At 41.6% G+C, this 22500-nt stretch overlaps 1 protein-coding gene across 1 annotated transcript in view; it reads right to left on the minus strand.

The window, feature by feature from the left end:
- The window catches only part of LOC106564016 (guanine nucleotide-binding protein subunit alpha-12-like), a 44883-nt gene that overhangs the window by 17586 nt on the left and 4797 nt on the right, over positions 1-22500 (minus strand). The window contains exon 2 of the mRNA XM_045690585.1: positions 15075-15290. Within this exon, the coding sequence (XP_045546541.1) occupies positions 15075-15290 (216 nt within the window). The remainder of the gene's footprint in view (positions 1-15074; positions 15291-22500) is intronic.

Raw genomic sequence — 22500 nt, forward strand, 5'->3', positions numbered from 1 at the left:
ATAACAACAAAACAAGCTCTCTCTAGACATCCAGGTTGAATAACAACAAAACAAGCTCTCTCTAGACATCCAGGTTGAATAACAACAAAACAAGCTCTCTCTAGACATCCAGGTTGAATAACAACAAAACAAGCTCTCTCTAGACATCCAGGTTGAATAACAACAAAACAAGCTCTCTCTAGACATCCAGGTTGAATAACAACAAAACAAACTCTCTCTAGACATCCAGGTTGAATAACAACAAAACAAGCTCTCTCTAGACATCCAGGTTGAATAACAACAAAACAAGCTCTCTCTAGACATCCAGGTTGAATAACAACAAAACAAACTCTCTCTATACATCCAGGTTGAATAATAACAAAACAAGCTCTCTCTAGACATCCAGGTTGAATAACAACAAAACAAGCTCTCTCTAGACATCCAGGTTGAATAACAACAAAACAAACTCTCTCTAGACATCCAGGTTGAATAACAACAAAACAAGCTCTCTCTAGACATCCAGGTTGAATAACAACAAAACAAGCTCTCTCTAGACATCCAGGTTGAATAACAACAAAACAAGCTCTCTCTAGACATCCAGGTTGAATAACAACAAAACAAGCTCTCTCTAGACATCCAGGTTGAATAACAACAAAACAAGCTCTCTCTAGACATCCAGGTTGAATAACAACAAAACAAACTCTCTCTAGACATCCAGGTTGAATAACAACAAAACAAGCTCTCTCTAGACATCCAGGTTGAATAACAACAAAACAAGCTCTCTCTAGACATCCAGGTTGAATAACAACAAAACAAGCTCTCTCTAGACATCCAGGTTGAATAACAACAAAACAAACTATCTCTAGACATCCAGGTTGAATAACAACAAAACAAACTCTCTCTAGACATCCAGGTTGAATAACAACAAAACAAGCTCTCTCTAGACATCCAGGTTGAATAACAACAAAACAAGCTCTCTCTAGACATCCAGGTTGAATAACAACAAAACAAACTCTCTCTAGACATCCAGGTTGAATAACAACAAAACAAGCTCTCTCTAGACATCCAGGTTGAATAACAACAAAACAAGCTCTCTCTAGACATCCAGGTTGAATAACAACAAAACAAGCTCTCTCTAGACATCCAGGTTGAATAACAACAAAACAAGCTCTCTCTAGACATCCAGGTTGAATAACAACAAAACAAGCTCTCTCTAGACATCCAGGTTGAATAACAACAAAACAAACTCTCTCTAGACATCCAGGTTGAATAACAACAAAACAAGCTCTCTCTAGACATCCAGGTTGAATAACAACAAAACAAACTCTCTCTAGACATCCAGGTTGAATAACAACAAAACAAGCTCTCTCTAGACATCCAGGTTGAATAACAACAAAACAAGCTCTCTCTAGACATCCAGGTTGAATAACAACAAAACAAGCTCTCTCTAGACATCCAGGTTGAATAACAACAAAACAAGCTCTCTCTAGACATCCAGGTTGAATAACAACAAAACAAGCTCTCTCTAGACATCCAGGTTGAATAACAACAAAACAAACTCTCTCTAGACATCCAGGTTGAATAACAACAAAACAAGCTCTCTCTAGACATCCAGGTTGAATAACAACAAAACAAACTCTCTCTAGACATCCAGGTTGAATAACAACAAAACAAGCTCTCTCTAGACATCCAGGTTGAATAACAACAAAACAAACTCTCTCTAGACATCCAGGTTGAATAACAACAAAACAAGCTCTCTCTAGACATCCAGGTTGAATAACAACAAAACAAACTCTCTCTAGACATCCAGGTTGAATAACAACAAAACAAACTCTCTCTAGACATCCAGGTTGAATAACAACAAAACAAGCTCTCTCTAGACATCCAGGTTGAATAACAACAAAACAAGCTCTCTCTAGACATCCAGGTTGAATAACAACAAAACAAACTCTCTCTAGACATCCAGGTTGAATAACAACAAAACAAGCTCTCTCTAGACATCCAGGTTGAATAACAACAAAACAAGCTCTCTCTAGACATCCAGGTTGAATAACAACAAAACAAGCTCTCTCTAGACATCCAGGTTGATTAACAACAAAACAAGCTCTCTCTAGACATCCAGGTTGAATAACAACAAAACAAGCTCTCTCTAGACATCCAGGTTGAATAACAACAAAACAAGCTCTCTCTAGACATCCAGGTTGAATAACAACAAAACAAGCTCTCTCTAGACATCCAGGTTGAATAACAACAAAACAAGCTCTCTCTAGACATCCAGGTTGAATAACAACAAAACAAACTCTCTCTAGACATCCAGGTTGAATAACAACAAAACAAGCTCTCTCTAGACATCCAGGTTGATTAACAACAAAACAAGCTCTCTCTAGACATCCAGGTTGAATAACAACAAAACAAACTCTCTCTAGACATCCAGGTTGAATAACAACAAAACAAACTCTCTCTAGACATCCAGGTTGAATAACAACAAAACAAGCTCTCTCTAGACATCCAGGTTGAATAACAACAAAACAAGCTCTCTCTAGACATCCAGGTTGAATAACAACAAAACAAACTCTCTCTAGACATCCAGGTTGAATAACAACAAAACAAGCTCTCTCTAGACATCCAGGTTGAATAACAACAAAACAAACTCTCTCTAGACATCCAGGTTGAATAACAACAAAACAAGCTCTCTCTAGACATCCAGGTTGAATAACAACAAAACAAGCTCTCTCTAGACATCCAGGTTGAATAACAACAAAACAAGCTCTCTCTAGACATACAGGTTGAATAACAACAAAACAAACTCTCTCTAGACATCCAGGTTGAATAACAACAAAACAAAATAGTATCTAGCAATATGTAGATCAGGGAGGTTATTTTTAATGAGGACATGCCGTAAGTGGCTAGCTTGCATCAACTACTTTCACTAAAACCACTGCAAAGGTTTTGCCTGAAAACTATGGTTTCGAATCGCAACGTTCTGTTATGTCTGCTTTGTGATTTGTCGGGAGAGACATCTTTTCAGATTTTTCTTTTAGTTGTCCAGTGATTTTTGTTGTTGTTGGTTTCCTTCATGGAGATACCAAGAGAGTCTGTCTTGATTCCAGACCCTAGTCCCTGCTGTTGTCCTAGGCTGGGGTTTAAGAGGCTAGTCGGGATATGGCCTGAATCCCTCTAAAAACACATCTTCTCCCTTCACCTGCTCTGGTGTACTACTAACCCACATCCTCTCCCTTCACCTGCTCTGGTGTACTACTAACACACATCCTCTCCCTTCACCTGCTCTGGTGTACTACTAACCCACATCCTCTCCCTTCACCTGCTCTGGTGTACTACTAACCCACATCCTCTCCCTTCACCTGCTCTGGTGTACTACTAACCCACATCCTCTCCCTTCACCTGCTCTGGTGTACTACTAACCCACATCCTCTCCCTTCACCTGCTCTGGTGTACTACTAACCCACATCTCTCCCTTCACCTGCTCTGGTGTACTACTAACCCACATCCTCTCCCTTCACCTGCTCTGGTGTACTACTAACCCACATCTAGTCCTATAACCTAACTCACCATGTTAAGACAGACTGGTCCATCATGATATAGTCCTATAACCTATCTCACCATGTTAAGACAGACTGGTCCATCATGATATAGTCCTATAACCTAACTCACCATGTTAAGACAGACTGGTCCATCATGATATAGTCCTATAACCTAACTCACCATGTTAAGACAGACTGGTCCATCATGATATAGTCCTATAACCTAACTCACCATGTTAAGACAGACTGGTCCATCATGATATAGTCCTATAACCTATCTCACCATGTTAAGACAGACTGGTACATCATGATATAGTCCTATAACCTAATTCACCATGTTAAGACAGACTGGTCCATCATGATATAGTCCTATAACCTAACTCACCATGTTAAGACAGACTGGTCCATCATGATATAGTCCTATAACCTAACTCACCATGTTAAGACAGACTGGTCCATCATGATATAGTCCTATAACCTAACTCACCATGTTAAGACAGACTGGTCCATCATGATATAGTCCTATAACCTAACTCACCATGTTAAGACAGACTGGTCCATCATGATATAGTCCTATAACCTAACTCACCATGTTAAGACAGACTGGTCCATCATGATATAGTCCTATAACCTAACTCACCATGTTAAGACAGACTGGTCCATCATGATATAGTCCTATAACCTAACTCACCATGTTAAGACAGACTGGTCCATCATGATATAGTCCTATAACCTAATTCACCATGTTAAGACAGACTGGTCCATCATGATATAGTCCTATAACCTAACTCACCATGTTAAGACAGACTGGTCCATCATGATATAGTCCTATAACCTAACTCACCATGTTAAGACAGACTGGTCCATCATGATATAGTCCTATAACCTAACTCACCATGTTAAGACAGACTGGTCCATCATGATATAGTCCTATAACCTAACTCACCATGTTAAGACAGACTGGTCCATCATGATATAGTCCTATAACCTAACTCACCATGTTAAGACAGACTGGTCCATCATGATATAGTCCTATAACCTAACTCACCATGTTAAGACAGACTGGTCCATCATGATATAGTCCTATAACCTAATTCACCATGTTAAGACAGACTGGTCCATCATGATATAGTCCTATAACCTAACTCACCATGTTAAGACAGACTGGTCCATCATGATATAGTCCTATAACCTAACTCACCATGTTAAGACAGACTGGTCCATCATGATATAGTCCTATAACCTAACTCACCATGTTAAGACAGACTGGTCCATCATGATATAGTCCTATAACCTAACTCACCATGTTAAGACAGACTGGTCCATCATGATATAGTCCTATAACCTAACTCACCATGTTAAGACAGACTGGTCCATCATGATATAGTCCTATAACCTATCTCACCATGTTAAGACAGACCGGTCCATCATGATATAGTCCTATAACCTATCTCACCATGTTAAGACAGAATGGTCCATCATGATATAGTCCTATAACCTATCTCGCCATGTTAAGACAGACTGGTCCATCATGATATAGTCCTATAACCTATCTCGCCATGTTAAGACAGACTGGTCCATCATGATATAGTCCTATAACCTAATTCACCAAGTTAAGACAGACTGGTCCATCATGATATAGTCCTATAACCTAACTCACCATGTTAAGACAGACTGGTCCATCATGATATAGTCCTATAACCTAACTCACCATGTTAAGACAGACTGGTCCATCATGATATAGTCCTATAACCTAACTCACCATGTTAAGACAGACTGGTCCATCATGATATAGTCCTATAACCTATCTCACCATGTTAAGACAGACTGGTCCATCATGATATAGTCCTATAACCTAACTCACCATGTTAAGACAGACTGGTCCATCATGATATAGTCCTATAACCTAACTCACCATGTTAAGACAGACTGGTCCATCATGATATAGTCCTATAACCTATCTCACCATGTTAAGACAGACCGGTCCATCATGATATAGTCCTATAACCTATCTCACCATGTTAAGACAGACCGGTCCATCATGATATAGTCCTATAACCTAACTCACCATGTTAAGACAGACCGGTCCATCATGATATAGTCCTATAACCTAACTCACCATGTTAAGACAGACTGGTCCATCATGATATAGTCCTATAACCTAACTCACCATGTTAAGACAGACTGGTCCATCATGATATAGTCCTATAACCTAACTCACCATGTTAAGACAGACTGGTCCATCATGATATAGTCCTATAACCTAACTCACCATGTTAAGACAGACTGGTCCATCATGATATAGTCCTATAACCTATCTCACCATGTTAAGACAGACTGGTCCATCATGATATAGTCCTATAACCTAACTCACCATGTTAAGACAGACTGGTCCATCATGATATAGTCCTATAACCTAACTCACCATGTTAAGACAGACTGGTCCATCATGATATAGTCCTATAACCTAACTCACCATGTTAAGACAGACTGGTCCATCATGATATAGTCCTATAACCTATCTCACCATGTTAAGACAGACCGGTCCATCATGATATAGTCCTATAACCTATCTCACCATGTTAAGACAGAATGGTCCATCATGATATAGTCCTATAACCTATCTCACCATGTTAAGACAGACTGGTCCATCATGATATAGTCCTATAACCTATCTCACCATGTTAAGACAGACTGGTCCATCATGATATAGTCCTATAACCTAATTCACCATGTTAAGACAGACTGGTCCATCATGATATAGTCCTATAACCTAACTCACCATGTTAAGACAGACTGGTCCATCATGATATAGTCCTATAACCTATCTCACCATGTTAAGACAGACCGGTCCATCATGATATAGTCCTATAACCTATCTCACCATGTTAAGACAGAATGGTCCATCATGATATAGTCCTATAACCTATCTCGCCATGTTAAGACAGACTGGTCCATCATGATATAGTCCTATAACCTATCTCGCCATGTTAAGACAGACTGGTCCATCATGATATAGTCCTATAACCTAATTCACCATGTTAAGACAGACTGGTCCATCATGATATAGTCCTATAACCTATCTCACCATGTTAAGACAGAATGGTCCATCATGATATAGTCCTATAACCTATCTCGCCATGTTAAGACAGACTGGTCCATCATGATATAGTCCTATAACCTATCTCGCCATGTTAAGACAGACTGGTCCATCATGATATAGTCCTATAACCTAACTCACCATGTTAAGACAGACTGGTCCATCATGATATAGTCCTATAACCTATCTCACCATGTTAAGACAGACTGGTCCATCATGATATAGTCCTATAACCTAACTCACCATGTTAAGACAGACTGGTCCATCATGATATAGTCCTATAACCTAACTCACCATGTTAAGACAGACTGGTCCATCATGATATAGTCCTATAACCTAACTCACCATGTTAAGACAGACTGGTCCATCATGATATAGTCCTATAACCTATCTCACCATGTTAAGACAGACCGGTCCATCATGATATATTCCTATAACCTATCTCACCATGTTAAGACAGAATGGTCCATCATGATATAGTCCTATAACCTATCTCACCATGTTAAGACAGACTGGTCCATCATGATATAGTCCTATAACCTATCTCACCATGTTAAGACAGACTGGTCCATCATGATATAGTCCTATAACCTAATTCACCATGTTAAGACAGACTGGTCCATCATGATATAGTCCTATAACCTAACTCACCATGTTAAGACAGACTGGTCCATCATGATATAGTCCTATAACCTAACTCACCATGTTAAGACAGAATGGTCCATCATGATATAGTCCTATAACCTAACTCACCATGTTAAGACAGACTGGTCCATCATGATATAGTCTTATAACCTAACTCACCATGTTAAGACAGACTGGTCCATCATGATATAGTCCTATAACCTATCTCACCATGTTAAGACAGACTGGTCCATCATGATATAGTCCTATAACCTAACTCACCATGTTAAGACAGACTGGTCCATCATGATATAGTCCTATAACCTAACTCACCATGTTAAGACAGACTGGTCCATCATGATATAGTCCTATAACCTAACTCACCATGTTAAGACAGACTGGTCCATCATGATATAGTCCTATAACCTAATTCACCATGTTAAGACAGACTGGTCCATCATGATATAGTCCTATAACCTAACTCACCATGTTAAGACAGACTGGTCCATCATGATATAGTCCTATAACCTAACTCACCATGTTAAGACAGACTGGTCCATCATGATATAGTCCTATAACCTAACTCACCATGTTAAGACAGACTGGTCCATCATGATATAGTCCTATAACCTAACTCACCATGTTAAGACAGACTGGTCCATCATGATATAGTCCTATAACCTAACTCATCATGTTAAGACAGACTGGTCCATCATGATATAGTCCTATAACCTAACTCACCATGTTAAGACAGACTGGTCCATCATGATATAGTCCTATAACCTAATTCACCATGTTAAGACAGACTGGTCCATCATGATATAGTCCTATAACCTAACTCACCATGTTAAGACAGACTGGTCCATCATGATATAGTCCTATAACCTAACTCACCATGTTAAGACAGACTGGTCCATCATGATATAGTCCTATAACCTAACTCACCATGTTAAGACAGACTGGTCCATCATGATATAGTCCTATAACCTAACTCACCATGTTAAGACAGACTGGTCCATCATGATATAGTCCTATAACCTAACTCACCATGTTAAGACAGACTGGTCCATCATGATATAGTCCTATAACCTATCTCACCATGTTAAGACAGACCGGTCCATCATGATATAGTCCTATAACCTATCTCACCATGTTAAGACAGAATGGTCCATCATGATATAGTCCTATAACCTATCTCGCCATGTTAAGACAGACTGGTCCATCATGATATAGTCCTATAACCTATCTCGCCATGTTAAGACAGACTGGTCCATCATGATATAGTCCTATAACCTAATTCACCAAGTTAAGACAGACTGGTCCATCATGATATAGTCCTATAACCTAACTCACCATGTTAAGACAGACTGGTCCATCATGATATAGTCCTATAACCTAACTCACCATGTTAAGACAGACTGGTCCATCATGATATAGTCCTATAACCTAACTCACCATGTTAAGACAGACTGGTCCATCATGATATAGTCCTATAACCTATCTCACCATGTTAAGACAGACTGGTCCATCATGATATAGTCCTATAACCTAACTCACCATGTTAAGACAGACTGGTCCATCATGATATAGTCCTATAACCTAACTCACCATGTTAAGACAGACTGGTCCATCATGATATAGTCCTATAACCTATCTCACCATGTTAAGACAGACCGGTCCATCATGATATAGTCCTATAACCTAACTCACCATGTTAAGACAGACCGGTCCATCATGATATAGTCCTATAACCTAACTCACCATGTTAAGACAGACTGGTCCATCATGATATAGTCCTATAACCTAACTCACCATGTTAAGACAGACTGGTCCATCATGATATAGTCCTATAACCTAACTCACCATGTTAAGACAGACTGGTCCATCATGATATAGTCCTATAACCTAACTCACCATGTTAAGACAGACTGGTCCATCATGATATAGTCCTATAACCTATCTCACCATGTTAAGACAGACTGGTCCATCATGATATAGTCCTATAACCTAACTCACCATGTTAAGACAGACTGGTCCATCATGATATAGTCCTATAACCTAACTCACCATGTTAAGACAGACTGGTCCATCATGATATAGTCCTTTAACCTAACTCACCATGTTAAGACAGACTGGTCCATCATGATATAGTCCTATAACCTATCTCACCATGTTAAGACAGACCGGTCCATCATGATATAGTCCTATAACCTATCTCACCATGTTAAGACAGAATGGTCCATCATGATATAGTCCTATAACCTATCTCACCATGTTAAGACAGACTGGTCCATCATGATATAGTCCTATAACCTATCTCACCATGTTAAGACAGACTGGTCCATCATGATATAGTCCTATAACCTAATTCACCATGTTAAGACAGACTGGTCCATCATGATATAGTCCTATAACCTAACTCACCATGTTAAGACAGACTGGTCCATCATGATATAGTCCTATAACCTATCTCACCATGTTAAGACAGACCGGTCCATCATGATATAGTCCTATAACCTATCTCACCATGTTAAGACAGAATGGTCCATCATGATATAGTCCTATAACCTATCTCGCCATGTTAAGACAGACTGGTCCATCATGATATAGTCCTATAACCTATCTCGCCATGTTAAGACAGACTGGTCCATCATGATATAGTCCTATAACCTAATTCACCATGTTAAGACAGACTGGTCCATCATGATATAGTCCTATAACCTATCTCACCATGTTAAGACAGAATGGTCCATCATGATATAGTCCTATAACCTATCTCGCCATGTTAAGACAGACTGGTCCATCATGATATAGTCCTATAACCTATCTCGCCATGTTAAGACAGACTGGTCCATCATGATATAGTCCTATAACCTAACTCACCATGTTAAGACAGACTGGTCCATCATGATATAGTCCTATAACCTATCTCACCATGTTAAGACAGACTGGTCCATCATGATATAGTCCTATAACCTAACTCACCATGTTAAGACAGACTGGTCCATCATGATATAGTCCTATAACCTAACTCACCATGTTAAGACAGACTGGTCCATCATGATATAGTCCTATAACCTATCTCACCATGTTAAGACAGACCGGTCCATCATGATATATTCCTATAACCTATCTCACCATGTTAAGACAGAATGGTCCATCATGATATAGTCCTATAACCTATCTCACCATGTTAAGACAGACTGGTCCATCATGATATAGTCCTATAACCTATCTCACCATGTTAAGACAGACTGGTCCATCATGATATAGTCCTATAACCTAATTCACCATGTTAAGACAGACTGGTCCATCATGATATAGTCCTATAACCTAACTCACCATGTTAAGACAGACTGGTCCATCATGATATAGTCCTATAACCTAACTCACCATGTTAAGACAGAATGGTCCATCATGATATAGTCCTATAACCTAACTCACCATGTTAAGACAGACTGGTCCATCATGATATAGTCTTATAACCTAACTCACCATGTTAAGACAGACTGGTCCATCATGATATAGTCCTATAACCTAACTCACCATGTTAAGACAGACTGGTCCATCATGATATAGTCCTATAACCTATCTCACCATGTTAAGACAGACCGGTCCATCATGATATAGTCCTATAACCTATCTCACCATGTTAAGACAGAATGGTCCATCATGATATAGTCCTATAACCTATCTCACCATGTTAAGACAGACTGGTCCATCATGATATAGTCCTATAACCTATCTCACCATGTTAAGACAGACTGGTCCATCATGATATAGTCCTATAACCTATCTCACCATGTTAAGACAGAATGGTCCATCATGATATAGTCCTGTAACCTAACTCACCATGTTAAGACAGCCCTCATGAGACAGTCATTGGTCCATCATGTGCCACACAGACAGACACACAAAAACCTGTTCTGCTCCTCCACCAGAGAGGAATATTAGAAAATATTTGTCATTGCCTGCACATAGCCTCTACCCAGGCTTTAAACAATACCATCTGATTATATAGCCTCTACCCAGGCTTTAAACAATACTATCTGATTATATAGCCTCTACCCAGGCTTTCAACAATACTATCTGATTATATAGCCTCTACCCAGGCTTTAAACAATACTATCTGATTATATAGCCTCTACCCAGGCTTTAAACAATACTATCTGATTATATAGCCTCTACCCAGGCTTTAAACAATACTATCTGATTATAGCCTCTACCCAGGCTTTCATCAATACTATCTGATTATATAGCCTCTACCCAGGCTTTAAACAATACTATCTGATTATATAGCCTCTACCCAGGCTTTCAACAATACTATCTGATTATATAGCCTCTACCCAGGCTTTAAACAATACTATCTGATTATATAGCCTCTACCCAGGCTTTAAACAATACTATCTGATTATATAGCCTCTACCCAGGCTTTCAACAATACTATCTGATTATATAGCCTCTACCCAGGCTTTAAACAATACTATCTGATTATATAGCCTCTACCCAGGCTTTAAACAATACTATCTGATTATATAGCCTCTACCCAGGCTTTCAACAATACTATCTGATTATATAGCCTCTACCCAGGCTTTAAACAATACTATCTGATTATATTGCCTCTACCCAGGCTTTCAACAATACTATCTGATTATATAGCCTCTACCCAGGCTTTCAACAATACTATCTGATTATATAGCCTCTACCCAGGCTTTCAACAATACTATCTGATTATATAGCCTCTACCCAGGCTTTAAACAATACTATCTGATTATATAGCCTCTACCCAGGCTTTAAACAATACTATCTGATTATATAGCCTCTACCCAGGCTTTAAACAATACTATCTGATTATATAGCCTCTACCCAGGCTTTAAACAATACTATCTGATTATATAGCCTCTACCCAGCCTTGTTATCACCTAGCAACATACAAACCTACACACACTACACTACACACACTACACTACATACTACACACACTACACACTACACTACACACATTACACAATACACTACACACGACACACTACACACGACACATACTACACACACTACACTACATACTACACACACTACACACTACACACACTACACACTACATACCACACACACTACACACTACACACACTACACTACACACTCTACACATTCTACACACTACACACTACACAAACTACACATTCTACACACTACACACTCTACACACTACACTACACACTCTACACACACTACACTACAAACTACACACTCTACACACTACACACTCTACACACTACACACACTACACTACACACTCTACACACACTACACTACACACACTACACAAACGACACACTCTACACTCTACACACTCTACACACACTACACACTCTACACACACTACACTTCACACTACACTACCCACACTACACACTACACTACACACATTACACAATACACTACACACGACACAAGCTACACTTCACACTACACTACCCACACTACACACTACACTACACACATTACACAATACACTACACACGACACACTACACACGACACATACTACACTAGATACTACACACACTACACTACATACTACACACGACACATACTACACACACTACACTACATACTACACACACTACACACTACACACACTACACACTACATACCACACACACTACACACTACACACACTACACTACACACTCTACACATTCTACACACTACACACTACACAAACTACACATTCTACACACTACACACTCTACACACTACACTACACACTCTACACACACTACACTACAAACTACACACTCTACACACTACACACTCTACACACTACACACACTACACTACACACTCTACACACACTACACTACACACACTACACAAACGACACACTCTACACTCTACACACTCTACACACACTACACACTCTACACACACTACACACACTACACTTCACACTACACTACCCACACTACACACTACACTACACACATTACACAATACACTACACACGACACAAGCTACACTTCACACTACACTACCCACACTACACACTACACTACACACATTACACAATACACTACACACGACACACTACACACGACACATACTACACTAGATACTACACACACTACACTACATACTACACACACTACACACTACACACACTACACACTACATACCACACACACTACACACTACACCCGACACACACTACACTACACTACACACTACACACTCTACACATTCTACACACTACACAAACTACACATTCTACACACACTACACAACACACTCTACACACACTACACTACAAACTACACACTCTACACACACTACACACTCTACACACTACACTACACACTCTACACACACTACACTACACACTACACACACTACACAAACGACACACTCTACACTCTACACACACTACACACTACACACACTACACTTCACACTACCCACACTACACACTACACTCTACACACTCAAATACACTCTTAAAAAAAGTGGTCCAAAAGGGTTCTTCGGCTGTCTCCAAGGAAGAACCCTTTTTGGTTCCAGGTAGAACCCTCTGTGGAACACGGAACCCAAAACGGTTCAACTTGGAACCAAAAAGGGTTCTTCAAAGGGTTCTCCTATGGGGACAGTCGAAGAATCCTTTTAGGTTCTAGATAGAACCTTTTTTTTGTCAAAGCGTGTTCTCAGTTTGTAAACAATGAACTCTTTTGAACGTTGAATGCAGCTCTAACTTATCTGGAGTTGAAGACCAGGGAGAGACTGTAACATAATAACAACACACACAGTCTCTCTCTGACACAAACAAATGAGTCTGTGATTTTCTGTCTCTGACACGGCTGTCGTGTGTGTGTAGCTGTGTTTGTGTGTGTGTGTCTGTAGCTGTGTGTATGTGTCTGTATATCTCTGTGTGTGTATATCTCTGTGTGTGTGTGTGTGTAGCTGTGTGTGTATGTGTGTGTGTGTAGCTGTGTGTGTGTGTGTGTGTGTGTCTCTGTGTGTCTGTATCTCTGTGTGTGTCTGTAGCTGTGTGTGTGTGTCTGTATATCTCTGTGTGTGTATATCTCTCTGTGTGTGTGTGTGTAGCTGTGTGTGTGTGTGTATCTCTGTGTGTCTGTATCTGTGTGTGTCTGTATCTGTGTGTGTCTGTAGCTCTGTGTGTGTGTGTGTGTGTGTGTGTGTGTGTGTGTGTGTGTGTGTGTGTGTGTGTGTGTGTGTGTGTGTGTGTGTGTGTGTGTGTGTGTGTGTGTGTGTGTGTATCTCTGTGTGTGTGTGTGTGTGTGTGTATCTGTGTGTGTGTCTGTATCTCTGTGTGTCTGTAGCTGTGTGTGTGTGTATCTCTGTGTGTCTGTATCTCTGTGTGTGTCTGTAGCTGTGTGTGTGTGTGTGTGTGTCTGTAGCTGTGTGTGTGTGTGTGTGTGTCTGTAGCTGTGTGTGTGTGTGTGTGTGTCTGTAGATTTAGATGCACTATTGTAAAGTGGTTGTTCCACTGGATATCATAAGGTGAATGCACCATTTTGTAAGTCGCTCTGGATAAGAGCGTCTGCTAAATGACTTAAATGTAAATGTAAAATGTAGCTGTGTGTGTGTGTGTGTGTGTGTGTGTGTGTGTGTGTGTGTGTGTGTGTGTGTGTGAGTGTGTGTGAGTGTGTGTGTGTGTGAGTGTGTGTGTGTGTGTGTGTGTGTGTGTGTGTGTGTGTGTGTGTGTGTGTGTGTGTGTGTGTGTGTGTGTGTGTGTGTGTGTGTGTGTGTGTGTGTGTGTGTGTGTGTGTGTGTGTGTGTGTGTGTGTGTGTGTGTATCTCTGTAAGACTCACCAGTTGAAACTCACTGCGTCGTGCGTAGGCGTCCTGTATCCCAGAATCCCTCCACAGAGCATCCAGCGCCAGACCATAAAGCTGGAATTCTATTGGTTCTACCGCCACTCCACCACGCCCCTCAAATGACATCACAAACATGCCGTGCTTCTCGTTTTCAGAGTTCTGCCACCGAATCCCCAGCTTGTCCCGTGCATCCACCAATACACGCATCCCCTATAGAACAATATATACATTAATATATACATCCACCAATACACGCATCCCCATAGAACAATATATACATTAATATACCCACCCACCAATACACGCATCCCCTATAGAACAATATATACATTAATATATACATCCACCAATACACGCATCCCCATAGAACAATATATACATTAATATTTACATCCTCCAATACACGCATCCCCTGTAGAACAATATACATTAATATATACATCCACCAATACACGCATCCCCTATAGAACAATATATACATTAATATATACATCCTCCAATACACGCATCCCCTATAGAACAATATATACATTAATATATACATCCACCAATACACGCATCCCCTGTAGAACAATATATACATTAATATATACATCCACCAATACACGCATCCCCTATAGAACAATATATACATTAATATATACATCCCTAATACACGCATCCCCTATAGAACAATATATACATTAATATATACATCCTCCAATACACGCATCCCCTATAGAACAATATATACATTAATATATACATCCACCAATACCCGCATCCCCTATAGAACAATATATACATTAATATATACATCCACCAATACACGCATCCCTTATAGAACAATATATACATTAATATATACATCCTCCAATACACGCATCCCTTATAGAGAGAGACGGCGTTGGATACATACACTCACTCAAGTACAAAATTTGCTCTTTTGAGCCTCAAGCAGTGTTACAGTGTATGTATCTACAACCAGTATTACAGTGTATGTATCTACAACCAGTATTACAGTGTATGTATCTACAGCCAGTGTTACAGTGTATGTATCTACAACCAGTATTACAGTGTATGTATCTACAACCAGTATTACAGTGTATCTATCTACAGCCAGTGTTACAGTGTATGTATCTACAACCAGTATTACAGTGTATCTATCTACAGCCAGTGTTACAGTGTATGTATCTACAACCAGTGTTACAGTGTATGTATCTACAACCAGTGTTACAGTGTATGTATCTACAACCAGTATTACAGTGTATCTATCTGCAGCCAGTATTACAGTGTATGTATCTATATACAACCAGTATTACAGTGTATGTATCTATCTACAGCCAGTATTACAGTGTATGAATCTACAGCCAGTATTACAGGGTATGTATCTATCTACAGCCAGTATTACAGTGTATCTATCTACAGCCAGTATTACAGTGTATGTATCTATCTACAGCCAGTATTACAGTGTATGTATCTATCTGCAGCCAGTATTACAGTGTATGTATCTATCTACAGCCAGTATTACAGTGTATGTATCTATCTACAACCAGTATTACAATGTATCTATCTATCTACAGCCAGTATTACAGTGTATGTATCTACAGCCAGTATTACAGTGTATGTATCTACAGCCAGTATTACAGTGTCACGTCCTGACCAATATTTAGGTATTATTTCTATTATATTTGGTCAGGACGTGGCAGAGGTATATTTGTTTTGTATTATGGGGTTTTGTGTGTGGTGTAGTGGGGTGTATTAGTTTGGTATAGGTTCTAGGTTTGTTTTTCTATGTGTAGTTTTGGGTGCTGGACTCTCAATTGGAGGCAGGTGTTTCGAGTTGCCTCTGATTGGGAGTCCCATAAGTAGGTGTGTGTTTGTTTGGTTTTCGTGGGTAGTTGTTTTTGCACTGCGTGTTGTGTGCCTGCAAAACTGTTCCTGTCGTGTATATTGTTTTCCAGTGGATGCGTTACTCCTTTTTTGAATTAAAACATGAGCATCCATATTCCCGCTGCAGTTTGGTCTATTCAACACGGCTCTTTTTGTGACAGAACTACCCACCACCAAAGGACCAAGCAGCGGAGAAGAGGACAGAGGCAAGTGAGGGAGGAATGTTGGAGGCAGCCCCAAGAATTTTTTAGGGGGGGCACAAGGGCTATTTGGCGGGGCGAGATTACAGCCCCAGGCCAGCTCCCCGTACCCTTGTAGGGCAGACTGGACAGGTCCCGTGCTTTGGGGTTGGGGCTGTGGTGAGGCCTGGGATTTTCAGGCCGGTAGGCAAGGTACCAGCGCCCCGCATGTGCCAGGGGCGAAGTAGGCATCGAGCCGGAAGGGGTGATGCCAACCCTGCGCTCAAGACCGCCAGTGCGCCCTTTCGGTCTGGTGTTTCCCGCCAGACGCACTAGCATGGAGGTGCGTGTCTCCAGGCTGGCACGTCCTATACCAGCCCCACGCATCAGGAGTCTAGTGTGTCAACCCAGCCTCGCCAGTCAACAGTCACCAGAGCTGCCCGCCAGTCAACAGTCGTCAGTGCTGCCCGCCAGTCAACCATCACCAGAGCTGCCCGCCAGTCAACAGTCGTCAGAGCTGCCCGCCAGTCAACAGTCGTCAGAGCTGCCCGCCAGTCAACAGTCGTCAGAGCTGCCCGCCAGTCAACAGTCGTCAGAGCTGCCCGCCAGTCAACAGTCGTCAGAGCTGCCCGCCAGTCAACAGTCGTCAGAGCTGCCCGCCAGTCAACAGTCGTCAGAGCTGCCCGCCAGTCAACAGTCGTCAGAGAGGTCAGACTGCCCTGAACTGTCGGAGAGGTCAGACTGCCCTGAACTGCCGGAGTGGCCAGACTGCCCTGAACTGCCGGAGTGGCCAGACTGCCCTGAACTGCCGGAGTGGCCAGACTGCCCTGAACTGCCAGAGTGGCCAGACTGCCCTGAACTGCCAGAGTGGCCAGACTGCCCTGAACTGCCAGAGTGGCCAGACTGCCCTGAACTGCCAGAGTGGCCAGACTGCCCTGAACTGCCAGAGTGGCCAGACTGCCCTGAACTGCCAGAGTGGCCAGACTGCCCTGAACTGCCAGGGTGGCCAGACTGCCCTGAACTGCCAGAGTGGCCAGACTGCCCTGAACTGCCAGGGTGGCCAGACTGCCCTGAACTGCCAGGGTGGCCAGACTGCCCTGAACTGCCAGGGTGGCCAGACTGCCCTGAACTGCCAGGGTGGCCAGACTGCCCTGAACTGCCAGAGGTGCCCGCCTGCCCGGATCTGCCAGGGTGCCCTGCCTGTCAGGATCGGCCAGAGTGGCCCTCCTGTCCTCCGGCCCAGCCCGAGTGGCCCTCCTGTCCTCCGGCCCAGCCCGAGGGGCCCTCCTGCTCTCCGGCCCAGCCCGAGGGGCCCTCCTGCTCTCCGGCCCAGCCCGAGGGGCCCTCCTGCTCTCCGGCCCAGCCCGAGGGGCCCTCCTGCTCTCCGGCCCAGCCCGAGGGGCCCTCCTGTCCCCCGGCCCAGCCCGAGGGGCCCTCCTGTCCTCCGGCCCAGCCCGAGGGGTCCGTCTGCCTGGCGCAGCTATCGGCTCCACCGAAGTGGGCGACGCCGAGGGTGGAGCAGGGTCCACGTCCTGCACCGGAGCCACCTCCAGGATAGGTGGGTTGGGGAGGGAGGGTGTAGCACAGTGCCGTCGTTGACGGCAGCCACCCTCCCTTCCCTCCCTTATTGTTTAGGGGGTATTGCTTTTTGGTTTTGTTGGGGTAATGGGGATTTTTTGTGTTTTTCTTTTAAGGTGCATTCCGGGGTCTGCACCTTTAGGGGGGTAATGTCACGTCCTGACCAATATTTAGGTATTATTTCTATTATATTTGGTCAGGACGTGGCAGAGGTATATTTGTTTTGTATTATGGGGTTTTGTGTGTGGTGTAGTGGGGTGTATTAGTTTGGTATAGGTTCTAGGTTTGTTTTTCTATGTGTAGTTTTGGGTGCTGGACTCTCAATTGGAGGCAGGTGTTTCTAGTTGCCTCTGATTGGGAGTCCCATAAGTAGGTGTGTGTTTGTTTGGTTTTCGTGGGTAGTTGTTTTTGCACTGCGTGTTGTGTGCCTGCAAAACTGTTCCTGTCGTGTATATTGTTTTCCAGTGGATGCGTTACTCCTTTTTTTAATTAAAACATGAGCATCCATATTCCCGCTGCAGTTTGGTCTATTCAACACGGCTCTTTTTGTGACATACAGGGTATGTATCTATCTACAGCCAGTATTAGAGTGTATGTATCTATCTACAACCAGTATTACAGTGTATGTATCTACAGCCAGTATTACAGTGTATGTATCTACAGCCAGTATTACAGGGTATGTATCTACAACCAGTATTACAGTGTATCTATCTACAGCCAGTGTTACAGTGTATGTATCTATCTACAGCCAGTATTACAGTGTATGTATCTATCTACAACCAGTAGTATAATGTATGTATCTATCTACAGCCAGTATTACAGTGTATGTATCTACAGCCAGTATTACAGTGTATGTATCTATCTACAGCCAGTATTACAGTGTATGTATCTACAGCCAGTATTACAGGGTATGTATCTACAGCCAGTATTACAGGGTATGTATCTATCTACAGCCAGTATTACAGTGTATGTATCTACAGCCAGTATTACAGCGTATGTATCTATCTACAGCCAGTATTACAGCATATGTATCTATCTACAACCAGTATTACAGTATATGTATCTATCTACAGCCAGTATTACAGTGTATGTATCTATCTACAACCAGTATTACAGTGTATGTATCTATCTACAGCCAATATTACAGTGTATGTATCTACAGCCAGTGTTACAGTGTATGTATCTATCTACAACCAGTATTACAGGGTATGTATCTATCTACAACCAGTATTACAGTGTATGTATCTATCTACAACCAGTATTACAGGGTATGTATCTATCTACAGCCAGTATTACAGTGTATGTATCTATCTACAACCAGTATTACAGTGTATCTATCTACAGCCAGTATTACAGTGTATGTATCTATCTGCAACCAGTATTACAGTGTATGTATCTATCTACAACCAGTATTACAGGGTATGTATCTATCTACAACCAGTATTACAGTGTATGTATCTATCTGCAACCAGAATTACAATGTATGTATCTATCTACAGCCAGTATTACAGTGTATGTATCTATCTACAACCAGTATTACAGTGTTTCTATCTACAGCCAGTATTACAGTGTATGTATCTATCTGCAACCAGTATTACAGTGTATGTATCTATCTACAACCAGTATTGCAGGGTATGTATCTATCTACAGCCAGTATTACAGTGTATGTATCTATCTGCAACCAGTATTACAGTGTATGTATCTATCTACAGCCAGTATTACAGTGTATGTATCTATCTACAACCAGTATTACAGGGTATGTATCTATCTACAACAGTGTTACAGTGTATGTATCTATCTACAGCCAGTATTACAGTGTATGTATCTATCTACAACCAGTATTACAGTGTATGTATCTACAGCCAGTATTACAGTGTTACCTAAAGGGGAAAACTCTAGAACGTTGATAGTATTACCTAAAGGGGGAAAACTCTAGAACGTTGATAGTGTTACCTAAAGGGGGAAAACTCTAGAACGTTGACAGTGTTACCTAAAGGGGAAAACTCTAGAACGTTGACAGTGTTACCTAAAGGGGAAAACTCTAGAACGTTGACAGTGTTACCTAAAAGGGGAAAACTCTAGAACGTTGACAGTGTTACCTAAAGGGGAAAACTCTAGAACGTTGACAGTGTTACCTAAAGGGGGAAAACTCTAGAACGTTGATAGTGTTACCTAAAGGGGGAAAACTCTAGAACGTAGACAGTGTTACCTAAAGGGGGAAAACTCTAGAACGTTGACAGTGTTACCTAAAGGGGAAAACTCTAGAACGTTGACAGTGTTACCTAAAGGGGAAAACTCTAGAACGTTGACAGTGTTACCTAAAAGGGGAAAACTCTAGAACGTTGACAGTGTTACCTAAAGGGGAAAACTCTAGAACGTTGACAGTGTTACCTAAAGGGGAAAACTCTAGAACGTTGACAGTGTTACCTAAAGGGGTAAAACTCTAGAACGTTGACAGTGTTACCTAAAGGGGAAAACTCTAGAACGTTGACAGTGTTACCTAAAGGGGGAAAACTCTAGAATGTTGACAGTGTTACCTAAAGGGGGAAAACTCTAGAACGTTGACAGTGTTACCTAAAGGGGGAAAACTCTAGAACGTTGATAGTGTTACCTAAAGGGAGGAAACTCTAGAACGTTGATAGTGTCACCTAAAGGGGGAAAACTCTAGAACGTTGATAGTGTTACCTAAAGGGAGAAAACTCTAGAACATTGATAGTGTTACCTAAAGGGGGAAAACTCTAGAACGTTGACAGTGTTAACTAAAGGGGAAAACTCTAGAACGTTGATAGTGTTACCTAAAGGGGGAAAACTCTAGAACGTTGATAGTGTTACCTAAAGGGGGAAAACTCTAGAACGTTGATAGTGTTACCTAAAGGGGGAAAACTCTAGAACGTTGATAGTGTTACCGAAAGGGGGAAAACTGTAGAACGTTGAGTGAAGTTCAATCTCGTGCTTCTCTGCGCGGGGCTGATATTTATTCTGCAGAGTCCCGGGGTGCTGCAGCTTAGAGGGAACATTGGGTACAGCAGAAGCTTCTCCAGTTAAACCCAGTAGATCCAGATAATGGATTAAATCATATAGACCCCGACCCATTCTCTCTGTCTCGCTCTCTCTTCACCAGCAGACAAACAGTCTGACCGTGTGTGTGTGTGTGTGTGTGTGTCAGACATGTGTGATCCATTAAGACCCCAGTAATTAAACAGTAGCTTTAAAAAATATATATGATGTTGTTAGATGTCTTTTTATAAATTGTGTGTGTGTGTGTGTGTGTGTGTGTGTGTGTGTGTGTGTGTGTGTGTGTGTGTGTGTGTGTGTGTGTGTGTGTGTGTGTGAGCAGTGGTGTAAAGTACTTGAGTAAAAATACTTTAAAGTACTACTTAAGTTGTTTTTGGGGGTATCTGTACTTTACTATTTTTATTTTCGACAACTTTTACTTCACTACATTCCTAAAGAAAATATTGAACGTTTTAGTCCATACATTTTCCCTGACACCCAAAAGTATTTTCAAATGCTTAGCAGGGCAGGAAAATGGTCCAATTTACGCACTTATCAAGAGAACATCCCTGGTCATCACTACTGCCTCTGATCTGGTGGACCCACTAAACAGAGAACATCCCTGGTCATCCCTACTGCCTCTGATCTGGTGGACCCACTAAACAGAGAACATCCCTGGTCATCCCTACTGCCTCTGATCTGGTAGACTCACTAAACAGAGAACATCCCTGGTCATCCCTACTGCCTCTGATCTGGTGGACCCACTAAACAGAGAACATCCCTGGTCATCCCTACTG

The sequence above is a fragment of the Salmo salar genome, chromosome ssa12 (genome assembly GCF_905237065.1).
Source record: "Salmo salar chromosome ssa12, Ssal_v3.1, whole genome shotgun sequence".
Classification (NCBI taxonomy): domain Eukaryota; kingdom Metazoa; phylum Chordata; class Actinopteri; order Salmoniformes; family Salmonidae; genus Salmo; species Salmo salar.